This window comes from Acomys minous (assembly GCF_964271855.1).
Source record: "Acomys minous genome assembly, chromosome: 9".
NCBI lineage: Eukaryota > Metazoa > Chordata > Mammalia > Rodentia > Muridae > Acomys > Acomys minous.
Genome location: NC_140490.1, coordinates 49,569,255 through 49,591,443, shown reverse-complemented (window position 1 = coordinate 49,591,443; position 22,189 = coordinate 49,569,255). Strand labels below are relative to the sequence as shown.

Below are 22,189 nucleotides of genomic sequence, written 5' to 3'. Positions count from 1 at the left end.
TAGTCAGGGCAAGGTGCAGATCATACCATAGTTCTCTCCTTGGGCTTGTCTTTTACTCTAGAACAGCAGTTTGACCCCTTTTGCGTCAAATGGCTCTTCTACAGAGGTTGTCTAAGACCACTGGAAAATACAGCTTATTTATATTATGATTTATAATAGTACCAAAATTACAGTTCTGAAGTAACAACAGCAAAGTTTATGGTGTGTGTGTGTGGGGTGGGGTGTCCACCACAACGTGAAGAAAAGGGCCACAGCATTAGGAAGGTTGAGAACCACTGCCCTAGGAAATCCTTGAAGCTTAACCAGAGTGCAGCTGCATATAGGGCTTAGAATCTTTATGTGGTTGGATTTTTTTTTCCCCTAAGGAGTAAGTTTGTGCTTATGCAGAGTTTAGTAGTTTATGAGCTGGACAAGACTTCAGATAATATAGCCTTCTCATCGAGTTCTCTGGAGATATTTAATGTTTATTTGCAATGGTAATAAAAGCCATGCCCTTCCTACAGCCCTTATGCCCTGGGTGACAGTTCTGAGCTATGCTCCAGCAGAAAGAAGGTTGAAATATGCGTGTTCTGAGTCCTAAACATCTGTATCCTCTTTACTTTTAGAGCGTCACAAAGGAAAACTGTTATAAAATTGTGTAGGTCTTACAGTAGGTGTGTGATTGTTAGCCTAAGAACTTGCAGAAGTTCGCAGTACAGACCTCTAATGCTCTTAGGGAGTAGACTTTTTGCTGAAAACTCTTAATCCTGTCCCTGCTTTCATGAGCAGAAATTTTTCCTAGTTTTCTAGTAGCCACTAGTGTCATATGCCAAACATTGGGCCTCATGCTTGCTAGATAAGACATGCGCCCTAACCCTCCGTGAGCAGGGAGGGAAAATAAAATCTTCATTTTATCTTTTTTGTTGGAACACTGGTTCTTTATTTCTTCACCACGTGGCTTTATTTTGTTAATTCTCTTAAGAACAAAGATCCATATATCTATTTGTATTGAGAATTTGATTTTATTATTGTGTAAATGTGTGCACACATACAAACCATAGCACTTGTATGGAGGTCAGAGAACAGGTTTTGAGTGGCGGATTCTTCTTTCCCATGTGGGTTCTGGGGATTAAACTTAGATCATAAGGCTTGTATAGTAGGCTCTTACTTGCTGAGCTATCTTGCCAGTCATGCGTTCATACTTTAAAATGATCCCTTCAAGGCATCTTGTTACTGTAGCTTGTGGTTCTGGGGTTCAACCATTGAACTGCATCCTTAGCTATGCACTATCATGGCTTAGGAGGCTAATGGACATCAGCTTTACATACCTGGTCTTGATGTTGACAACTGGCTTGAGGTTACATGAGGAAGTTAGTGCTTTTCATTTCTTCATTGGAGGGTTAGTTTGAGATTTGGACAGAAGGAATGTATTGCCACTTTTACACTCTGACACTTCTTGTTAGGAATACGACATCCAACCCCCCTCCCCAAACTGGAAAAAAACAAAAAATAGTGGCTGGCCAGGATCTTGCTATGGTAGATCAGGGCAACTGTAAACTCAAGGAGACCCACCTAGCTCTCCCAAGGGTTAGGATTAGTGATGTGTAACACTATACCCTGTTGAAGCTTTACAGTGAAATGTGAGTCTGAATATTTGTTTTGTGCCTGATTTTTGGTAACTCCATTCTTCCATTTTCACAGGACGACAGCGATGGGATCCCATGGTCAGAAGAGAGAGTGGTACGGAAAGTCCTCTATTTGTCTTTGAAGGAATTCAAGAATGCACAGAAAAGGCAGCATGGGGAAGGCATTGCCGGGAGCCTGAAAACAGTGAATGGTGAGTCTACAATAGGAACTGGATATGGTCTCCCTGTTCTGAGAGAGCTCATAAAGCTTGAGTTTTCTGGGCTAAGCAATTTTGGCTGTATGAATATATGTTTTGGACATCCATTTGAATCTATAGATTTATTTTTTTGTTTTTTTTATGTATTGCAAAATGGAATTGTGAATGTGCCTTATTCTGTATTGGAGGTCATAAGCTGAATAAGCTACCTATATAGTGCAGTTTTGCATGTATGTATGCATGCATGCAAGCATGTAATCAGTCTACCCTATATGTGCACAAAACCTTTTAATCTTTTTGGAATGTGGAGCCTTGTGCCCTACTTATATAAAGAAATAACCTAAAAACCTACTGCTCCTTGTGCTCTGTGCTACCAACCTTGCAAGCATACTGTGACTTCCTTTTTGATCAGGTTTGGCCAGTTACTACAAGACATGGGTGTACAATGGTTAGAATCCCTAATCTCAAAATGAACCTCTTCCTGTGTTTATTAAGTAGATCTGGCAAACTGGAAGGAACTGGCTCCCGTGGTTATTACTTTTCTTTCTCTGTTATTCAGTAGGATTTTTAGGAAACAATTTCATTGTTGTCTGTTTTCTGCTGTGGTATATTCCATAGTCTATTGTATATATCTTAATTGCTTATAGATTATGGAATGAATTGCTTATGTTCCACTTTGTATACAACAAGCAAAGAGCCACAGGAAGAGACCTGTTCTTGTCTTAAAGATTTGGCTCTGGAAACAAGAGAATCAACACATGCAGTGTACCAGATGCCAGGTGATAGTTCATACATGACTTCCACTTTTCCTTTCTCTCCTGCCTCCCTACAACCTCTCCTTACTCATGTGTGCATGTGATGATCATGTGTGTGCAGACCTGGAAACCAGAGGACAGTCTTGGGTGTTGGTCTTTACTTCCCTCCACCTTGTTTGAAATGGATCTTTTTTGTTTGTTTATTTTTTTGAGACAGGGTTTCTCTGTGTAGCCTTGAGCTGTCCTAGACTCACTTTGTAAACCATGCTAGCCTGGGACTCACAGTGATCCGCCTGCCTCTGCCTCCCTAGTGCTGGGTGTGCGCCCCCACACCCTACTTGAGATGGTTCTTGATTGCTACTGTGTTGCCCAATTTTGTTTGCCTTAGTGGAGTATTCCATGGCTTCTTGTTGGAGCTAACATTTACAGAGTGGATCTGATCCCTCCCTCCCTCCCTCCCTCCCTCCCTCCCTCCCACCCTCTTCACCTCCCTCTTGATTTATTTATTATTATGTAGACAGTACTCTGCCAGAAGAGGGCATAGATCAAATTATAGATGGTTGTGAGCCACCATGTGGTTGCTGGGCATTGAACTCAGGACCTTTGGAAGAACAGCCAGTGCTCTTAGCTTCTGAGCCATCACTCCAGCCCCCCAGTGGCAAGGTTTTCTAAAACCACCTCTGTGAATTCCATTGTGCACCCAAGTTGTTTTGCTGTCTTAAGGTGTGAAGGAAGACACAAACTCTGGTAGGTTTTCTTAATGTAGGAGTTTCCTTATATTGAAGTAAGTATACCCATTAAAACAAGGGTATTTTGTGTCTATGTATTATGCGTGCAGTATGTTTATGCCTTGGCCCCAAAGAGGCCAGAGAGGGCATCAGTTCCCCTGAAACAGGAGTTAGAGACAGTTGTGAGCTGCCATGTGGATTCTGTGAACTCAGATCCTCCAGAAGAAGCCTTGGCTTGGCCTTTTTTATTCTATTCAGTATCTCTCTGACTTCATCAATGCTCTTCTGAGCTAACTTGTATTTGAAAGGTCCATTTGGAAAATGTAAGTTCTAGAAAGCCATTTTCTATTCCTTGGTTGCAAATTCTAAGCCCACTGTAGGGATGGTTTATTATCACTGTGTAGTAATATTTTGTTTGTTTAAATTCATGAATGTCTGGGCACTGAGTGATGAGGAAGAATTGGATTGAATCCCAGAGCAAGAGTAGAGAAGAAGTAGCTACTGTTTTTATGTTCGTGAACAGGAATGTTACTCTATTCAGGAGTCGCAGGCAGTGCCTTAGTACTTCTTGTTGTCCATTGTCAGAAATTTAGTATAGTTTTTTCTAGCTGGTAAATATTAGTCATTATGAAAGAGGGTAGACAGTTGTCTGGAGCTTAGTAACGAATGGTATTATTTGGATAAAAGGAGAAAAACTTAAAAGTTGTTAAAGCAGCACCCACTGCTGCTAACTATCTGGCTAAATTTAGCTTTGACTTTGTGATACTTAGTGTGAAAATATTGAGGGAGACATTGTACTGGTATCTACAAACGGCTTTTCTATTATGATTGAAGACTTTTAACGTGGCACCACATGTATAGTGAAAGCTAAGTTTTTGTCAGGTACTTTCTTTGCTTTTTACGTTTATACTGACCCCAAACTTGTGATGATATAATCCTCCCACTTCAGCCTGACAAATGCTTTTATTATAGATGATTGGCAGGTCTATCTGTCCACCCATTTGTCCACGCTGATCTGCTTGTCTGCACACTGTTAGGGGGTTGTGCGTGCACTTTGTGGTCAGAGGACAACTTTTGGGAATCAGTTCTCACCCTTTGCCATGTTGTTGCAGGGTTTCTCCCATTTATGTTGCTGCTGGGCTGCATACTTGACTAAATAGTCTACTTCCCACCTGCTTATAGGATTGTATATACCTGCTACCTGCTATGGGTTCTGGGGCTCAAACTCTGGTGCTGGCATATGCAGCTTGTTTCAAAAGTTTCAGTTTCGTTGTGAAATTGATGTGAATATGAGAGTGTCTGGTTCTTCTTAATGTTTTTCAAGAGTACCTTTGTCACCCTGCAGACCAAGTTTCATTAGGACTTTGAGTTGTGTGTGGTGGCTTTTGTTGTTGTTTGGTTTTGATTTTTAAAGAACTTTAAAAATCTTTAACCAGGCATAGTGGTAAGTACACTGGGAGGCAGAGGCACATGAATTTTTTTGAGTTCTGAGGCCAGCTGGATCTATATAGAGATGCCTGTCTCAGCACTGCTCACTCCCACCCCATAAACAAAAAATCTTTCGTCCAAAGAATATTAAAGGTAGTCAAGTTTGGCGGTTTTATTGGAAAGAGCTAGAAAGCAGAATCACTACAATGGGAATAACTCCTTTTGGAGAATGTACTTTTCTATACTTACCAGGAATGCTGTACTATTTCCCTCAGTAAAAGGGAAATTAGGGAGGATCCCAGGCATTGAAATCTGTTGGTAATAGAGTGACTTATCACTGTTGTGTGTGAGAGGAAGGAAGGGTTTATTTGTTTCACAGTTCCTGGGGAGGTAGCTGGTCACATTGTGCAGAATTGTGGCCAGGCCAGTAACCCTCCAGATAAATCCCATCTCCTTCCACAACACTAGGTGAGGACCCATGTTCGGAAAGCCTCTTGCCGGAGGGGAGGGGTGGCGGGTGGAGAAAGATGTTGTACATCTAATCAAATGCTTATTATAGGCTGTTGCTCACAGCCTATACCAAAAGAAATGCGTTCTATAGATCATATGTAGCCATGGCTTAGGTTAAAGGTGATAGAGTGTTGAAGCAAGGAATATATTGATTTACTTGGCGGTGAACAATGGAGATATTTCTTTGTCAGAGGACCAGAGCTCAGCTCGCATGTTGGTGTATCTTAGTTGCCAATGACTCCAGCTCTAAGGAATGCAATACCCCCTTCCAGCACATATGTTCATACATGCACATTTCATAAAGAAAATTTTAGCCTCTATAGAAATGGTACTCTTTAAGTTTTTATGATGAAAATGTATATGGTGGCAATAGAGCTTTTAGATTGCTCATTAAAGAGGGACAAGTACACAGCTTTTACTAGGATGTGAAATGTCTAGAGGCAGGGTGGTACTTAACAACCTCCAAGCTAAAAGGTAGAGATAGCCCAGGCCCCTGTGAGGCAGGGGAAGTGGAAAGGTAGTTCTGCTTTGGACAACTACTTCTCAGCCGCGGAGTTGCCTGGAAGTACGGTTGATGTTAGCTTTGATACTTCATTGAGGGAAACTGAGTTGTTTTTGTTTTCTTTGTTACCATGTCAATTGCAGTTAGCTTCTTAGTTAGGGACTTGAAAACCTGTGGATGTCTTATGAATATGTCAATTGCTATAAAGAGACAACATGACCATGGCAACTCTAATAAAAGAAAATGTTTTAGTTGTGGCTGGCTTACAGTTTCAGAGCTTTAGATGATCATGGCACTGTGCAGGCAGGCATAGGCATGGTGGTAGAAAAGGGACTGATAACTATTATATAGGCATTTATTTTGCAGTTGCAAGATTGGAATTATAGTTCAAGTTATGTAGCTTTGATTTCAGATGATAATTTGCAATCCAGAACACAAGAAGCAACACTAAATCTCTGAAACTGTTATGATGAACACAGCATGCTTTATTCTTTCTCCTGTCATTTTTGTCGTCGTCGTCGTCATCATCATCATCATCATCATCATCATCATCATCATTATTATTATTATTATTTTGCTTTTTACTTTTATCTGTCTGTCTGTCTATCTATGGTTTTTGGTTTTTTGAGACAGGGTTTCTCTGTGTAACAGCTCTAGTTGTCTTGGAAGCTGTCTGTAGATGAGGCTGGCCTCTGCCTCCCAAGTGCCGGCATTAAAGGCATGCGCCACCACTGCCTGGCTATGTTTTTATTTTGGTTTATTGGTGTTCTTGCATGAATGTCTGTATGGGGATGTCAGATACCATGGAACAGGATTTACAGACTTTAACGAGCCATTAGGTTCTGAGAATTGAACCAAAGTCCTTTGGAAGAACAGCCAGTGCTCTGAAGTGCTGAGCCATCTCTCCACTTCCTTCTGTCATTTTAAAAACAGATATTTCTAAACTATTGTTTCTTCTATAGGAATTTCTTAGGAAAAGTTGATTTGAAAAATCTAAAACAGTGCTTTTTGCATATGAACAGTGGGATGTAGTTGACATTGTTCTCTGTTGAGGCAAATTGACTTAACTTCTGCTAAGTCACTGGCATGATGAGGGAGCAGCCCATGTGAAGAAGTTGGGTGGTTGTCTGCTGTTAATACAGAGAACTAACATAGGAGCTTGTGTTTGAGTGGCTGAACCCAAACTTCCACGTACTTACACAGGTCATGTAATAACCTAAATGGGATAAGATATTAGAGACCTCATTTTTTTATATCCTAAAATTATGCTCACCGCTCATCTTTCTTTGGTGCTCCTGAAGTGACATGAACTGAAAGCTTTTGTCTCTTTAAAGGAAGCAGAGGAGAAACTCTGAAGGTATTGTGCATTGACTGAAAGACTTTACATCTTCATTGCAGCTCCGTGCTATAGCTGGGTTGAGAGATGAGGCATTGTTAAGATCTGCTGATGGTGAGCCTTCTCTCCTTTCTGCTGTAGTTAATGCCGCTTTCCCTGATGAAATGAAATGAAATGACAAAGGTTTTCAAGAAAACCTTGCAGAGGCTGGGACCTTGGCCACTCTTTCAAGGTCCTTGGCCTGCTGGGCCTAAAATTAGAGACATTTAAATAATAACATGCTACACAAATAACGAGTACACATAATTACACAGTAAGAGAGGAGAGCTATTAACTGTATTTGAATTTCATTTGCTTCCTATAAATGTCATCTCAGATCAGCAAGCCTTTTGGCCAGCAAAACAATTTTGAGTAGATTTAATGGAAGTTGGATCTCTTTCTTTAGACCCTTACAGAGGGTCAGGAATTGTAAAAGTTAAGCTGTTCTTCTTATTTCACAGCTAGTGTTGGAAGGCTTATCTAGATGAGCATAAGAGTGGAGTAGCAGTTTGCTAATCCGAACTCATGTGGTAGTGCCAATATCAAACCCAGTTTTTCTGGACTAGACTCCTATTTAATTTAATTAATCTACCAACTAGTTTTGAACCCTCCATCAAGAGTCTAACATAGGGGCTGGAGAGCTGGCTCAGAGGTTAAGAGCACTGCGTACTCTTCCAAAGGTCCTGAGTTCAATTCCCAGCAACCACATGGTGGTTCACAGCCATCTATAATGAGATTTGGTACACTCCTGGTGTGCAGGTGTACATGCAGGCAAAGCACGGTATACTTAATAAATAAATAAATCTTAAAAAAAAGAGTCTAACATAATTATTCGTAAGACAACTCTTGTTTTCAAAGTAATTTTTTTTGTAAACATTTAGCATACAAGTCATTAATTATCTTGATTACATGTTAAAAGTATTTCAGTGATTCTTCCCCATCTCTCCCAACCCTTCTGCTACCCTTCATCGGTGTACCTATGTATCTTCCTAGCCTCTTTTTCCTTTTCATATCCCATGTGTCCGTTTGTTTATCCTGCATTGGCTATTTTTACCCTCTTGATATCCTTTCTAGTTTCTCTTTGAAGGAGGTTAAGGGAAACTGTTAATTAGGAAAAGTACCTCACAAAGGGGGTGGGAAGTATTTACTAAAGTGACCATATTTCTGGGCTTTTGTAATTGAATTAATAGAAGGAATAAACTGTTTCGGTTCTTTACCCTCCCCTGTTAAGTTGTAGTCACAAGTGCAGTCACCTTAAGGTTAAGGGGTGTGTGTGTGTGTGTGTGTGTGTGTGTGTGTGTGTGTGTGTGTGTGTGTGTGTGTGTGTGTGTGTACACACATATGTATGTACTTAGGTGTACACCTACGTACCTACCTCTCTGGCACAGTGGGCAATCTTCTGCTTCACCTTCTTGAGTACTGGGTTCACAGGCATGCACCACCATTGTCGACACTTTGACAGCAAATAGTTTTTTTGGTGGAATTGATGTGTGCCCATCCATGAAGCCCAAGTGGAAGTGCTTTGGAGAAGCTGGGAAAAAAATAAGTTAAGCAAAATTACAAAAAAAGACTCCTATAGGACAATTATATCAGAAACCAATATAGGCTAACAGGGAAGCAGCTGTTAGCTGCAGCTGTTAGCTGATGTCAGGGGCATGAGTGAGGTCTTCTAATCAAAGACGCAGAGTGACAGAGACGGACTAGGACTTGAGCTATACAGAGGGTTGGAACTAGATTCAAGTAGCTGTCACGACAGATTTCCCTGACTGGCACACATGTTTGGACTGTGGATAAGGGAACGCTTTCTAGAGAGGAGAGGGAAAGGTCTGTTCAGAGGTGTGTTCAGAAGTCAGACTTCTTAAAATAGGAATCTTAGGCCTTGATGAGGAGTTTAATTGGAAGGAATGGGTCATATTGACGACAGACTAGAACTAGAAATCTAATTTAAATGGCAGGTGCCAAGCTTGCCAATTGGAGCACTACTAGTGGTGTGGAGTTTTCAGTCTGAAGGTTCCCTTTTTTCACTTTAGTATACTAACTCACTCTGCCTCCACTCCCCTAAGACATCAGTTTGAGACCTTCCTTTATAATTTTGTTTCTTGTTTTTGTTTTTGTTTTCAGAAGGGGGGGGGGACCAAAAAACCCTGTTGGTCTTCTACCTTATGCTACTTCATCACTATCTTTTATTGGGAAAATTCTTGGAAGGAAACAATCTGAGTGGACTGTCTTCTAGCTCAGGGGAGGTAGAAGCAGGAAAGATTTCTGAGTTTGAATTCAGCCTGGTGGTCTTAGTGAGTTCCAGATTCTCCCCCCACCCCCTCCAAAAGGCTGAAATGTTAGTTCCTCCCCCCCCCCCCAAAGAAAACCCCCACAAAAACCAACCAATTAAAAAACAACAAGCTCCTCCAGCCCTTTCTTCTGTCTTTAATGTTGAGATGGAACCTAGGGCAGGTACTCTGCTAAAGTAAACATTTAAAAAAATTTTTTTATTTAGGCTTTGTTACATCATCTTGGAGTTTAACTTTTTCTTACCCCCCCCCCCTTTTTTTTTTTTCTCTTTTGAGTTAAACTTGAAAAGTTACTGCTGTGTATACTAATGATGTTTTTCGAGACTGGATTTCTCTGTGCAGCTTTGGCTGGCCTTGGCTGGCTTTGCTGGCCTCAGACTCGCAGGCCTTCACGCACCGCTGCACCCGGCAAGGATACTGGCCTTCTGCTCTAGGTTCCCACTGCGGCTTCACCTGCTTTTGCAATTGGGAGGCAGAGGCAGGCAATTCCAGCAAGCTTGTGTACACAGCCAGTGAGTTCCAGGACAGCCAGAGCTACGTAGATAGACCCTGTGCGGTGGGGGGTGGGAACAACAAAAAGACCAAAACTGCGGGCCAGTGCCTGCATATTTTCACCTGTCCTGCTTCTGACATGTCAGGCCCAGTGTCTCTGCGGTTAGCTACTCCTCACACTGAACTTTGTTGTTGTTGAATGTCTGAGGTACAGTGGAGTTCACACAAGGTCACTTAGATAGGAGGTGATCCAGTGGGGATTTGGATATAGGAGTCCTGACTGGTTTTGCTGTGTATAATCCAGGAACTAATTTCCTTTTTCTTGGAAGATCATGAGTACAGTGTTCGTAGTTTACTTTGGATAAGTGCACACATGCCCAGTGGCACCCCTCTGCTACTTCCCTATTCTTCCAGGGTAGTTCTCTTGCTGCTTCAGTTCTCTGGACTTCCTCCTTTGTAGGAGCATTAGGATTCTATGTAGGTTTCCACAAGCCGTGGAACAATAAGGCTTTCTGGAGCAACAAAGGCCTGGAGATTAAGTGTTCCTATGTATGTCTTTTGCCACTGTTTATATACACACCTGGCAGTATTGGAGCGAGAGCCCTATAATTGCAAAGTTGGCATGTTCAAGAAGCTGTGTGGATCTGTGTGTGTCTCTGTCTGTCCTTGCATGCCCAAATACACACACATGTATGTATGAATTAATTTGCAGGCCAGAAGTCACCATCAATTGCCATTCATCTTAGTAGGTCTGTCTAGAAAGCCCTAGAAATCTTGTTGTCCCTGCCTCTTCATTCATTGTTGGGATCTCAGGATGCACTGTTGCCGTCCCTCCTTATGTGTTTACTAGGATGCTTGTTTTTATAGGAAATACCATACACACTGACCTGTCCTGAGTCCCAGACTCTTAAACATGGCTTGTCATTATGGTTCAAACTATGCATTATGAGCTTTAGGGCAGTTTCCCATTCACTGACCTCTTTCTCTTGTAGTATATGATTAGCCAAGACATGGCTAACCCTAGTTGTACATTAAAGATTTTGTTGTTGTCTGCTAATTTGCTTACATAAAGGCCTGTGATGCACTTCCTGGGCTTGAGTATGCAGATGGGTATGGTAGCAGTGGGAGAGAGGGTCTGCTGATCATCATCTGTGGCTGCAATGAAAGCCTGGTTCTTTCAGCATCCTATAGCACGCATGCTATAGTAGGTGGCTAGAACAACATCAGACTCTGCGCTGACAACTCTGTTCCTGTTGAGTGACCTCTTTATGCTGGGAAGAAAGCTGCACTTTAGGACTAAGAAATAGTAATTTACCATTTACTCCTTTACCACTGGCACAGACTAAGGACAGTCAAAATCAGAATTACAGCTTCAAAACAAGAAATAAAAACTATCTTCTCATTACACTCTGGTAGGACACAGGGGCAGTGACAGTAGGAATTCATTTCAATGGTGAATTATGTTGGATTTTGTGTTAGTACACATATGTTTTCTTTTGTGCTTATGTGACATTTTCTTGATAATGTTTGCAAAGTCTTGTTCTCATTTGGATGCAGTTTCTCAATGTAAATTGAAAGGGAAAAAAAAAACCATATTCACAAGTAAATAGATCTAGTGTAGAAGGCAGGAGGGCTGAGTACCCCTGGGGCCATAGTGTGTTCAGAATGATTTTTGTGGTAGAAGAGGGCTTGGTGACTGAGGTGGACCTGAAAGGAAGAGTCAGTATCTTGAGATTATATGAGAATTCTGTTGGGCCTTTGGGGGTAAGGAAACCTTTCTATCTCTACAGCAATTCAGTTGAGCAGCCATTTTTACTAGTACTTCTACCCATTTTCTCTGCTCAACCTGTGTACAAAGGGCCAAAGTACTTTGGGGTCACTAGAGAGTTCTTTATTCAGGCGCAGAGGCAGGTAGCCTATGAATACATAGAGCCTATTCTGCTTATGAGTGTTCATTCTTTTTTTTTTTCTTTTTCTTTTTTTTTAAGACAAGGTTTCTTTGTGTAGCCATGGCTGTCTGGGACTCATTGTTTAGACCAGGATGGCCTCCAACTCACCGAGATCCACCTGCCTCTGCCTCCGAGTGCTGGGATTGAAGGCATGTGCCATCATGCCTGGCCTAGTTTCATAACTTTTTAAAATAAAAAAATATATTGCTGTCCCATCCAAGGAAGCTGAGAAGATGATAGATGGGAACATGTGCTCTTTATAGTTTAGGACTTTTATCTGGGAGAATGGCCATCAGCCTTGAGAATAAATCAGCAAAATGGACCTTATGTGGTTCCTTCAAGGCTCTCCTCTTCTCCCCCCCCCCCCCCATACACACACACACTTTAAAAAAAAAATAGTCTCTTGACCTTTTTCTAGAATTTTGGATATCACTGCTGATTTGGCTCTTGGGAGAGATTTGAATTTCTCTACTTAAGCCTCATTCGTTTATTTATTTATTTTTCCTCTTTTGTTTCTTCCATGGTTTGGGAATTTTTGAAAGGGATTCAAGACTTTTAATGAATCTTTTGGAAAGCTAGCTGCAGTCCCAGCTAGTTAACAGGCTCAAGTAGGAGGATCCTGAGTTTGGCCACCTGCGGCTGTAGGAGGGAGGTGGGCTGCTTGTCTAATACGTGGAAGATCCTGGATTTAGTTGTTGTCAGCACTTTACCACCCTTCTTTCCAAAGACTCCCTCCTATGGAATTGCATCTTGCTATCTTCTTCAACACTGCACAAGTCTCTGCGTCCTTGGCTCCATCTAGAAGACAGTCTAATGAATGTGTTATCTCTAGACATGAGTAGGGCATGTACCACACTAGTGGGCATGATCTCATGACATCCTCAGATTGGGCGGGGGGGAGGCTGTTTACTCACTGCATAGGACCCTGGCTTTCACACAGTGGATTTACTCTGCACTCATGGTCTACACCATTTGTGTCCACATTTCTTTTTGAAAAGGACTGTTCTAGCTGCTCTTGAAAAGTGTTCCACAGTTTTACAGGGTGAGCTGAAAGGCTCTCAGCTGGTTCTGGATGATCTGATATAGTGTCTCCTTGTGGTATTTTCAGGGGCTCTTTGTCTTTAGAGAGCCTTCTCCAAAGTACTCACAAGTTTGGTTTTTCTTTTATTTTTTTAAGATTTGTTTATTACTCATACAGTATTCTGCCTGCCAGAAGAGGGCACCAGATCCACCATGTGGCTGTGCAGAATTGAACTCAGGACCTTTGGAAGAATAGCCAGTGCTCTTAACCTCTGAGCCAGCTCTCCAGCCCTTCTTGTTCTTTCTCAAATCGGGAAAGTCTCAGGGTGATTTTTAACAGATGATTCTACCTATTCCTTTTTTATTATTTTATTTATTTAATCACTTTACAGCTTGATTGAAGACTCCTACCTCATCTCCTCTCTTCGAACCTCCTCCCTATTCTCCTCTGAGAAGGGAAACCCACTCCCGCCCCCACCACGGGTACTGGCACGTCAAGGACTAAACACACCTTTTCCACTAAGGCCAGAGCAGGGAAACCAGCTATGGGAAAGGGATCCTAAGGAGAACAACCGAGTCAGAGATAACCCCCTCTCCAGTTGTTACGGGACCCACATGAAGAACTGTCCATCTGCTACATAATTTTAGGGGTCTAGGTCCAGCCCATGTGTGCTCTTTGGTTAGTTGTTCAGTCTCTGTTAGCCCTTATGAGCACAGGTTAGTTACTTTGTAAGTCTTCTTTCCTTGACTCATCTGGCTCCTCCAGTCCTTCCTCTTACTATTCCACAAGACACCCAGGCTCTGCCTGTTGTTTGACTGTGGGTCTTTGTATCTGTTTCCATCAGCTGCTGGATGACACAGTTATGCTAGGCTCCTGTCTGCAAGCATAGCAGTATTGTTAATAGTGTCAGGGGTTGGCTCTCTTCCATAGAGTGGGTCTCAAGTTGGGCCAGTCATTTCTCTCAATCTCTGCTCCATCTTTATTCCTACACTTCTAGTAGGCCAGACAAATTTTGGGCTAATGCTTTTATGAGTAGGTTGGTGTTCCTCTCTCTACTGGAACTCTTGCCTGTCTATTGGAGGTGGCTGTTTCAGGCTTCGTGTCCCTCTGCTGCTCTCATCTAGGGTCACCCTCATAGACTCCTGAGAGCTTCCCCTGTCCCAGATCTCTCTCTCTCTCTCTCTCTCTCTCTCTCTCTCTCTCTCTCTCTCTCTCTCTCTCTCTCTCTCTCTCACACACACACACAGATTTATGTTGTCTCTCTCTCTGATCCCCATCCCTGTTCCCCTCCCCACCCCCTCTCCCACTCAGTTACTTCTCTCCATCAACTTCAGATGTCTACTTTATTCCCTGAGAGAGATTCAAACAAACTCTCTGTTGGGCCCTCTTGTTACTTTGGATCTGTGGATTATGTATGACGTGGCTATCTTGTTCTTAATGGCTGGTATTTACTTTGAAGTGCGTACATACCATTCTTGTATTTTTGGGTTTGGGTTACCTCACTCAGGATGATATTTTCTAGTTTCATCATCTATTTGCCTACAAATTTCGTGATGTTTTTGCCTTTGGGATGAGACTGGTTTACTTTTCATTCCTTTGTTCCATTCCCACAAGCATTGTGATAAGAGCAGAAAATGTGCTGTCACTTTATTGTTTGCTGTTACCGTCTATGACTTGTTCTGAGAAAATGTTACTGTGGTTTCTATTTTCCTCATCTGTTGGAGGGACATTCAGCTACTTCCACCATTCCCTATAGAGGTAGGGTTGAACTCTAGGGAGAGGCTAGTGTTACCTGTTTTCTCTTCTCATGCCAGCTACACACCTAGACTACGTGGAGATTTCCTCTACTGCCTCTATTGTACAGCCCACAAATGTTCTTCCTAGGGTCTTCTTGTATGGAAGACTTTCCAAGGAAATAGGTTAAGATTGCCATCAAGTGGCTGTTTTGGGTAGTGGAGGCCAGCATTCTGATAACTCGAGTTTCTTGTCCTCTCTGTGCAAATCAGTGAAGTTTAGGAATATTGTTTGAGAAATAGTCTGCTTTTGTTTTGGGCTGTGTAATCCCTAATTGTGCCTGGTATCAAAGACAGGTACAGCTGAAGCTGGCTGGATGCAGGGCCCTGGAACTATCATGTGTACAGACCATTAGAAGTAATTCACTGCCAGCCCAGGACAGGAGGAATCATAATCTCAGTCCTCAAAAAGATCATCCCAGAACATCAAAGAACACACAGAAGATTAAAGGTGTGTCTGGATTGTAGTTCATTCCAGATATAGCCAAGTTGACAAGACTGTGATAGCCATCACAATCTACCCTTTGTCAACATGACACATAATATTATTATTTCTAATAATTCAAATCTCCAAATAATAACCAGGCTATAACAACACCTAACATGACCTAATTATACTCCATATTGTAAGTTTAGAATAGTTGGCAGTACCCTTTGGGGAACATCCTTTTAGTATCTCAAACTGAAATATGATAACCTTATTAAATATATTATCTCTTATTTAATGCTAAAGAAATAGAAAGAAACACAAATATCTATAAATTCCTTTTTTATCAATTTCAACAGAACTACTTATGTCAATTAAAATCCTCATTTCTGCAACTAGTCATGTGGTCTTTAATGGTATTTATAACTTCATTCTTCTACTCGTTCTGTATTTCCTCTACCTTCTGCAGGTACCTCAGCAGGTCTTGGCCATCTTCCTCGAGGAGTGATCCATACCTTCATTCTCTGACGGGTCTGTTTGTGGTTTAGGCTGTTGTAGTTTCCCATTGTCTATAACCACAGGGCACTAAGAGATAACCTAAAGAATTCCCTGTACTCCTGATATAATCCTCCGAGGTAGAAAGAAAGACCTGTTTGTTGTTGGCTCCCATTGTTTTTCTATTTCTGCAGTGAAGTAATGCGTTTACTTTCTGGAGTGGCATTCTCAGAATCAATGTGAATTCATTTGAATTCTTTAGTACCTAGGAGAAAGTGAACATGATTAGGATTGAGGTTCTTCCTATAAAGCAGTAGCTATGCCATGATGCAGACCACTTGGAAATTATATTAGACTAGTTGTACAACATTTGAAAGTTCTGGTTATCAGTACCTTGAAATCAGGATCCATTCTGAGACCAAGAGCTAGAGCTTTGACTCAGCTAACTTCAGTTTTCTCTACCAGGCTATCCTACACAATGTGGGTAGAGAAGGACAAATGGTGTGAATCAACAGGCGCTCCTACCACCGTGCACAATTGCTTGCTGCATTAGAATATTTTTCAAGACTTTACTGGCTTAACATCACTAATCAGAAAACCTGAAATCCAAAGTACTTCAAAAGCTGGGTCTTTTGATCGGCATAAGGGTTTTTGGATTTTGTGGTGCTAGAGACGTGGCTCACTGGCTAAGAGCATTTGTAGGGCATGTTTGTTTCTTTTTGTTGTTTTGAGACATAATTTCTTTGTCTCAACAAAGGTTTTGGCTGTTATGGAACTAGCTGTCAAAACAAACCTGGCCTCAAACTCAGGTAAAAGGATCCTGGTTCCCAACAGCCATCCACATGGCAGCTCAGAACTGCCTGCAGTTTCACTTACAGGGGTTCTGATGATTTCTTTTGACCTCCAAGCCCACTATGCATACATGGTACAAATATACACAGACGAACGAACACACACACACACACACACCCTACCTTCCCATATGGTGATTTTAAAAGAAGGCCTTTCCTTCCTTACTCCCTTCTTTCATGCTACTGAGGCATCTTTAATTCTCACATCATCCCGTTTTACAAAGAAATCTGGCCCGATGCCCTGCACAAGACCACATTTGCTGAGAGGCCAGCTTCCTCTCACGACTCTTCCTCCTTCACGACCACCAAGACCAGAGGGTTAAAAGAAATTCTTGATTAGTTTTATCTTTTTCAGATGGTGTGTGTGTGTGTGTGTGTGTGTGTGTGTGTGTGTGTGTGTGTGTGTATCTTTTATCAAATTGAATGTCTTAGTTTGATTGTAGTGCCTTTGTTTTTAAAGTTTTACTAAGTTTGTCACTCAACATGGATCATCTTCTAAGTCACTACAATTATAGGCATTACTTTCTAATTGTATGGTGGTGTCCTGATGTCACGCTTGTTATTGAGGCAACTGTACTTGTTACATTAGTGCAGCCTCTGTGGCATTTTAGGAATTATCAATTAAATTGGAAGGCTTTCAGACTGGTCTGTATACCTAATTCTGCTTGGTATAAAGACAATGTTTTAAGCTTTAGTTAAATAAAAATTTCAAGTCAGGCATGGTGACACATGCCATGAACTCACAGCAGTCTGCCTGCCCCTGCCCCCCTGGTGACAGGCCCAATAAAATAAAATTTGGCCACAGAACCAAAAGACTTAATAGGTCATAGACATCCCTTGACAAACTGTTGTGGGATTTCTGCAGATACCAAAGCTCATGGAAGCTCTTTGTGGAACTGTAGCCAGGCAAAGTGTCTCGTGTCTGTAATCTCTACCACTCAGGATGCAAGGCAGGTGAACTGTCAGTTCATTTCCAGTCTGGACAGCAGGTGAGTTTCTACCTGAAAATAAAGAACCTGTGCACATCTTTCTGTACTCAGATCATTTCTCACTAACTAACACAAAGTAAACACCCTTTAGTAGCTGTGTTGACTTGTTGTTTAGGAAACTAATACTAGTCCAGATGCAGTTTTTAAAATATTTACTTTAGTAAATTCGTATATTTGTGATTTTCTTGCATGTAAGTCTGTGTACCATGTAAATGCAGTTCCTGAGTAGGCCAGGAGAGGGTACTGGATCCCAGTTGTGATTTGACATTTGAGAACTGGGTCCTCTGAAAAAGCAGCTCAGGCTCTTGAGTCATTTCTTCAGCCCAGAAGTTAATTTTTGTCCTTAATCTCTCCCCCACCCCAGATCTGTGGCTGGTGGAATCTATGGTTATGGGATGGAAGTTTTCCATAGATCTATGCAGTCTGGTCATTAAAATCCCACATTTCTTTTTTTAGAATTTTAGTCTCCACAGCCTCATAGTCTGTTAGCTAGCTCACAGGGCAGCCTATATAATCTCCTCCCTTGTGTGTGTGTGTGTGTGTGTGTGTGTGTGTGTGTGTGTGTGTGTGTGTGTGTCTCAGTGTCAGAGGGGGATTGTGAGGACTAATTGCACAAACCTCTCGTGTTAACATGGATATATCAGTGCAGTTTGCATGGAAGAGGTATCATCACTGCACCTGGGTTGTGAAAGAATCTTTCCTCAATATGCTATAACTCCCAAGGCTTGCCCTTTTCTTTTTAAATATGGGCTGGATGATTTTATTTGTCTGTCTGTTTAAGACCAAGTTATAAGTTATGTGGCCCAAGGTAGCCTAGAACTTACTGTAGCCTAGGTTTGTCTTAAACTTGTAGTGGTCCTCTTGTCTTGGGCTTCCCAAGAGGTAGGATCTTAATTGGAAGTTCCCACATTCCACTGAACCAACTTTTCAGGTTGTTATATGAAGTAAATAAGGTCTTAGCATTCTGAAGCAACAGGTTTTCTAATTAAATAGTGCAGCTTTACCTCTCCAAAACAGAATAATGTCTTCTTCTCATGAGACAAAAAAAATTGTATGAATTTGAATTTACTCTGGTTATTTATTTTCAGAAGCTAAATGCACCTGGAAAATTAGTTGGAATTTGCCCAACTTGGTGGCTAGTAGAAATTATTGATTATGGAAGGTGCAAAATGTGTCCTGAGATTTAGGCGATAGTTAGGTGGAAGGGAGTATATACCTGGATGCCTGCATAGATCCTTTCTGAAATTCTAGCCTCTTCAGAAATAGCATTTTGTGTATAGTGCTTTGCTTTCTGGTGTCTTGAGTAACAGGTCTTCACATGGGCACTTGAAGATTACTATGACAGCACATTGCTGTACATGTAGTGTAGTGTATGACACCTGCTTGTGCAACCACTTTGCCATTCATTCAACTTGTAAATTGCAATCAATCTTTCTTTCTTTCATTTTTCTACTAATTCTGTTCCTAGATATGTATCTAGTAAAAACTAGATGCTTGCTTTCTGGTATAGGCACAGAGGAATTGCATCATGTTGATAATATAGGAACACACTGAATTATTTCCAGTACTTCTGAACAAGGAAGTCAAAATAAACAAAGGGATAACTAAAATACCCACTGTTGAACATGACAATTTATTTCATAAAAGTAAGAGGAAGAAAAGCTGGTAATATTTGGGTTGTTTTTTGGTTTTTTGAGACAGGGTTTTTCTGTGTAGCCTTGACTATCCTGGACTTGCTTTGTAGACCAGGCTGGCCTCGAACTCACAGAGATCCGCCTGCCACTGCCTCCCAAGTGCTGGGATTACAGGTGTGCGCCACCACTGCCTGGCTAATACTTGGGTTTAAGAGAGGGTATCGAACTCAAGACAGTGGTGACTTTGTGAAATCAGAATAGAAAAAAAGCCCTTTCCCTGTTTTACCGTCATTTCTTTTGGGAAGTTTTTTTTTTTTTTTTTTTTTTTTTGCAATTCTTAAGGCCAGTGGCATGCTTGCATGTGTGTGGTGGCGGCTCTCCTACTTCTGGTAAGCCTTCCCATAGGATGATGGGCCAGTATTTTATCTAAACAGCAGCAAACCTACTGGTGTTCATAAATAAAGGGTTTTCAACTCTTCTTTATGCCTCATAGCCATACAAAGGTGACAAATGTGAACAATTGGTTTCTTTTACTTACTTTGAAGACACCAGCAGCAAGGCTTGGAAAAGGCCTCCTAGAGCTGAGGGTGGTTAAAAGAAACAAGAATCTGTATATGTTATTCTAAAACTTCGTTTCTCTCCAACTTTATATGCCACAGGTTCCCTCTTACTCATCTCATTTCCCCAGAATTGATGCTTGCCAAAATATCTGCCCATCTTCTTTCAAATTTCCTGCTCTGGGTTCATTGTTGAAGAGACTAGTTAAATCCTGCAAAAGGCAAAAGGAAAAGATGTCCATGTCCCAAACATCCTTAGTTGACTGTGCATGATTTATGCCGCAAAGAGACTCATGCCAAACACTTGCTCAGTGTTGCAATAGCATTCTGTGTGGGAAAGAGTTTTGTGAGTTTCTGTTGAGAGAGAGTATAGAGAATTCCCTGTCTAGGAGCTGTAGACTAGCATGTCAATACAGACACCGGGCCCAAGTCTTGAATGGCCCCTGTTTAAGGAGACACAATGACTTGGAGTATGGTTGGAGACCAGACTAGCTGAAGCCACAGCTTTCTCATCTATTACAATAGAGTTGCACCACACTGTTATTCTCATTTAAAAGTGCTGGGTATCACAGGCTTCAAAGAGGATTGTCACCTTCCTTTCTAGGAGGTGCTGTATTTAAGTATGTCTTAGTCCCTCAGAAATGGACATGATGGTATCATACCTCAGGAAATGCTAGTAACTGCCTTTAGCATTCACAAGGTTTAAATTAGGTTAGTGGTTGTGTTAAGAGCCTGAAAAGATGAAACAACAGTGTCAAGTTATTAGGATGGGGTTTCCCAGTGCCCTGGGTATAAATCTTGTAGAACTTTTAGTGCCCGCTCATGAGCTCAGTCACCATCTTTGCTTTCCTTGGAATGGCCTATAAAGAGAAGCATGTTCATAGTGTAAAGCGTGTTTTCACATCACCATTGCCAGATGAAGTTCAAAAGCTTCAAAGAAAATGACTTTGAAAATCAAAAAAGAGACATGCACTTGGGTTATTGGAGGCCAGTTGGATGCCTGCCTTTTTCACCCCTCTCAGCAGCTGCCAGGCTACAGAGCCTGTTTTGTGAAAGATCTTCAAGAAACAATGAGGGAAAACAGCTTCAGCTTGATTAGATTAGATCAATTTATGTGCCATAGGGAGGTGCCTAGGCAGCGATGGGGGAGGGGGTCCTGTGCTGGCAATGGCCCATGCCTGCCCATTCAGTGACTCCATAAGTAATGAAGCTCCCATGGCGGCTGCAATGGCAGGAAGGGGTAGGAGGGGCTGGAGGAGGAGCGCGTGAAGAGAGATTTCTGCAGTCTGTCTGGAGAGCGGCCCAGGGTTCCCAGCCAAAATAACAAATAAAAATAAATAAAAGGCAGTGCTGAATGACACAGATTATGATATTAAAAAGGGATACCATTGAAACAGTGCCCTGGTTTCTGCTGTTGTTAAGAGATGGGTGTGTGCAGGAGGGGGAGGGGGTGGCTAGTGCACTATACAACAGGCCATCCCTTGGACATAAAAGTCAGTACAATTAAATTGTGACTGTCCTTTGCCAACATGTTACCTCCCTCCATGTGCCATAAATTCTGTTATTTTGATTTGTCTGCATTGCAGGCTGTGGAAATGACAGGATGAGCTGCTAGCCTTCTTTTGCCCTTTCTCATTTTAATTTATCAAGATGGTAAAAACCAGAGAGTGGGGAGAAGTCAGCCAGATGCCCCCTCCTCTTCACTGTTCGATTCTCTTCCAAGCCCATAAATAATCTTCTCTCCCGACTATCTCCCCTCCCCCTTGGCCCCCGCTGCTGTTCGGCTGTCCTATTGCCGCGCGGAATCTGCACTGCCGCTTGCTTATTACGTACAGGGGAGGATTGTTGACAAGTGCTCCGGAGCCTGCCTCACTGCGCTCTCCCTCCCTCCCTCCCTCCCTCCTCTGTCCTTCTTCCTCTGTCTCTGCAATGATCCGGCTCTGAGGATGGCTGCTCCACGGGTCTGTCAGGTGCAGTTTTTGGTGGCTTATCTTGAGGAACCTGGGATAGAAGGTCTGTTCCTATAAATAAAAGAGAAAAAAAACCAGATAGCTTGTGATTTGTTTCAGTCTGATTGGGCTTTTGTTGGAGAAATAGGCCTTTGTGGGTTTTCCTGCTGTGGATTCTGATTATATACCCATTATCCGTGGCAAGGTGTGTGTGTGTGTGTGTGTGTGTGTGTGTGTGTGTGTGTGTGTGTGTGTGTGTGTCCGCACACACACAAATTTAAAAGTGCTTGGGTTTGTTTAATTTTATTTATTTTAGATTTTATATCTTCCTTAAGGGCAATGATGGCTCCTACTAAGATACTGTGGAAATTTACAAGAGAGAATCAATGTCGTTCTTAGCATGTTAAGCTCTGTTGACCATTTTGGCCAAATCTGGAGTTTTTAATCAGGCTTGCATGAATTTAGACATTTCTCTGGGGACTGGCTATTCAGCAATAGCTGATCTTTTTATTGCTGTTAATTTGCCAATGTATATGTTTATTTGCCATCATTTATAAATAGACACTTGATAAAAGTTGTCACTTCATCCTTATCCTACACCTAGTTGCTTTTATAAAATGCATT

General features: G+C 41.8%; 1 protein-coding gene across 6 annotated transcripts in view; it reads left to right on the top strand.

Annotated features, from left to right (window-relative positions):
* The window catches only part of JARID2 (jumonji and AT-rich interaction domain containing 2), a 187,911-nt gene that overhangs the window by 80,020 nt on the left and 85,702 nt on the right, over positions 1–22,189 (top strand). For 5 of the 6 annotated variants that reach the window (XM_084795892.1, XM_084795895.1, XM_084795891.1 and 2 more), the window contains one exon: positions 1,681–1,816. In XM_084795892.1, the coding sequence (XP_084652018.1) occupies positions 1,681–1,816 (136 nt within the window). Of the gene's footprint in view, positions 1–1,680; positions 1,817–21,501; positions 21,630–22,189 lie in introns of those variants that run through there. The other variant, XM_084795893.1, reaches the window with a different exon arrangement.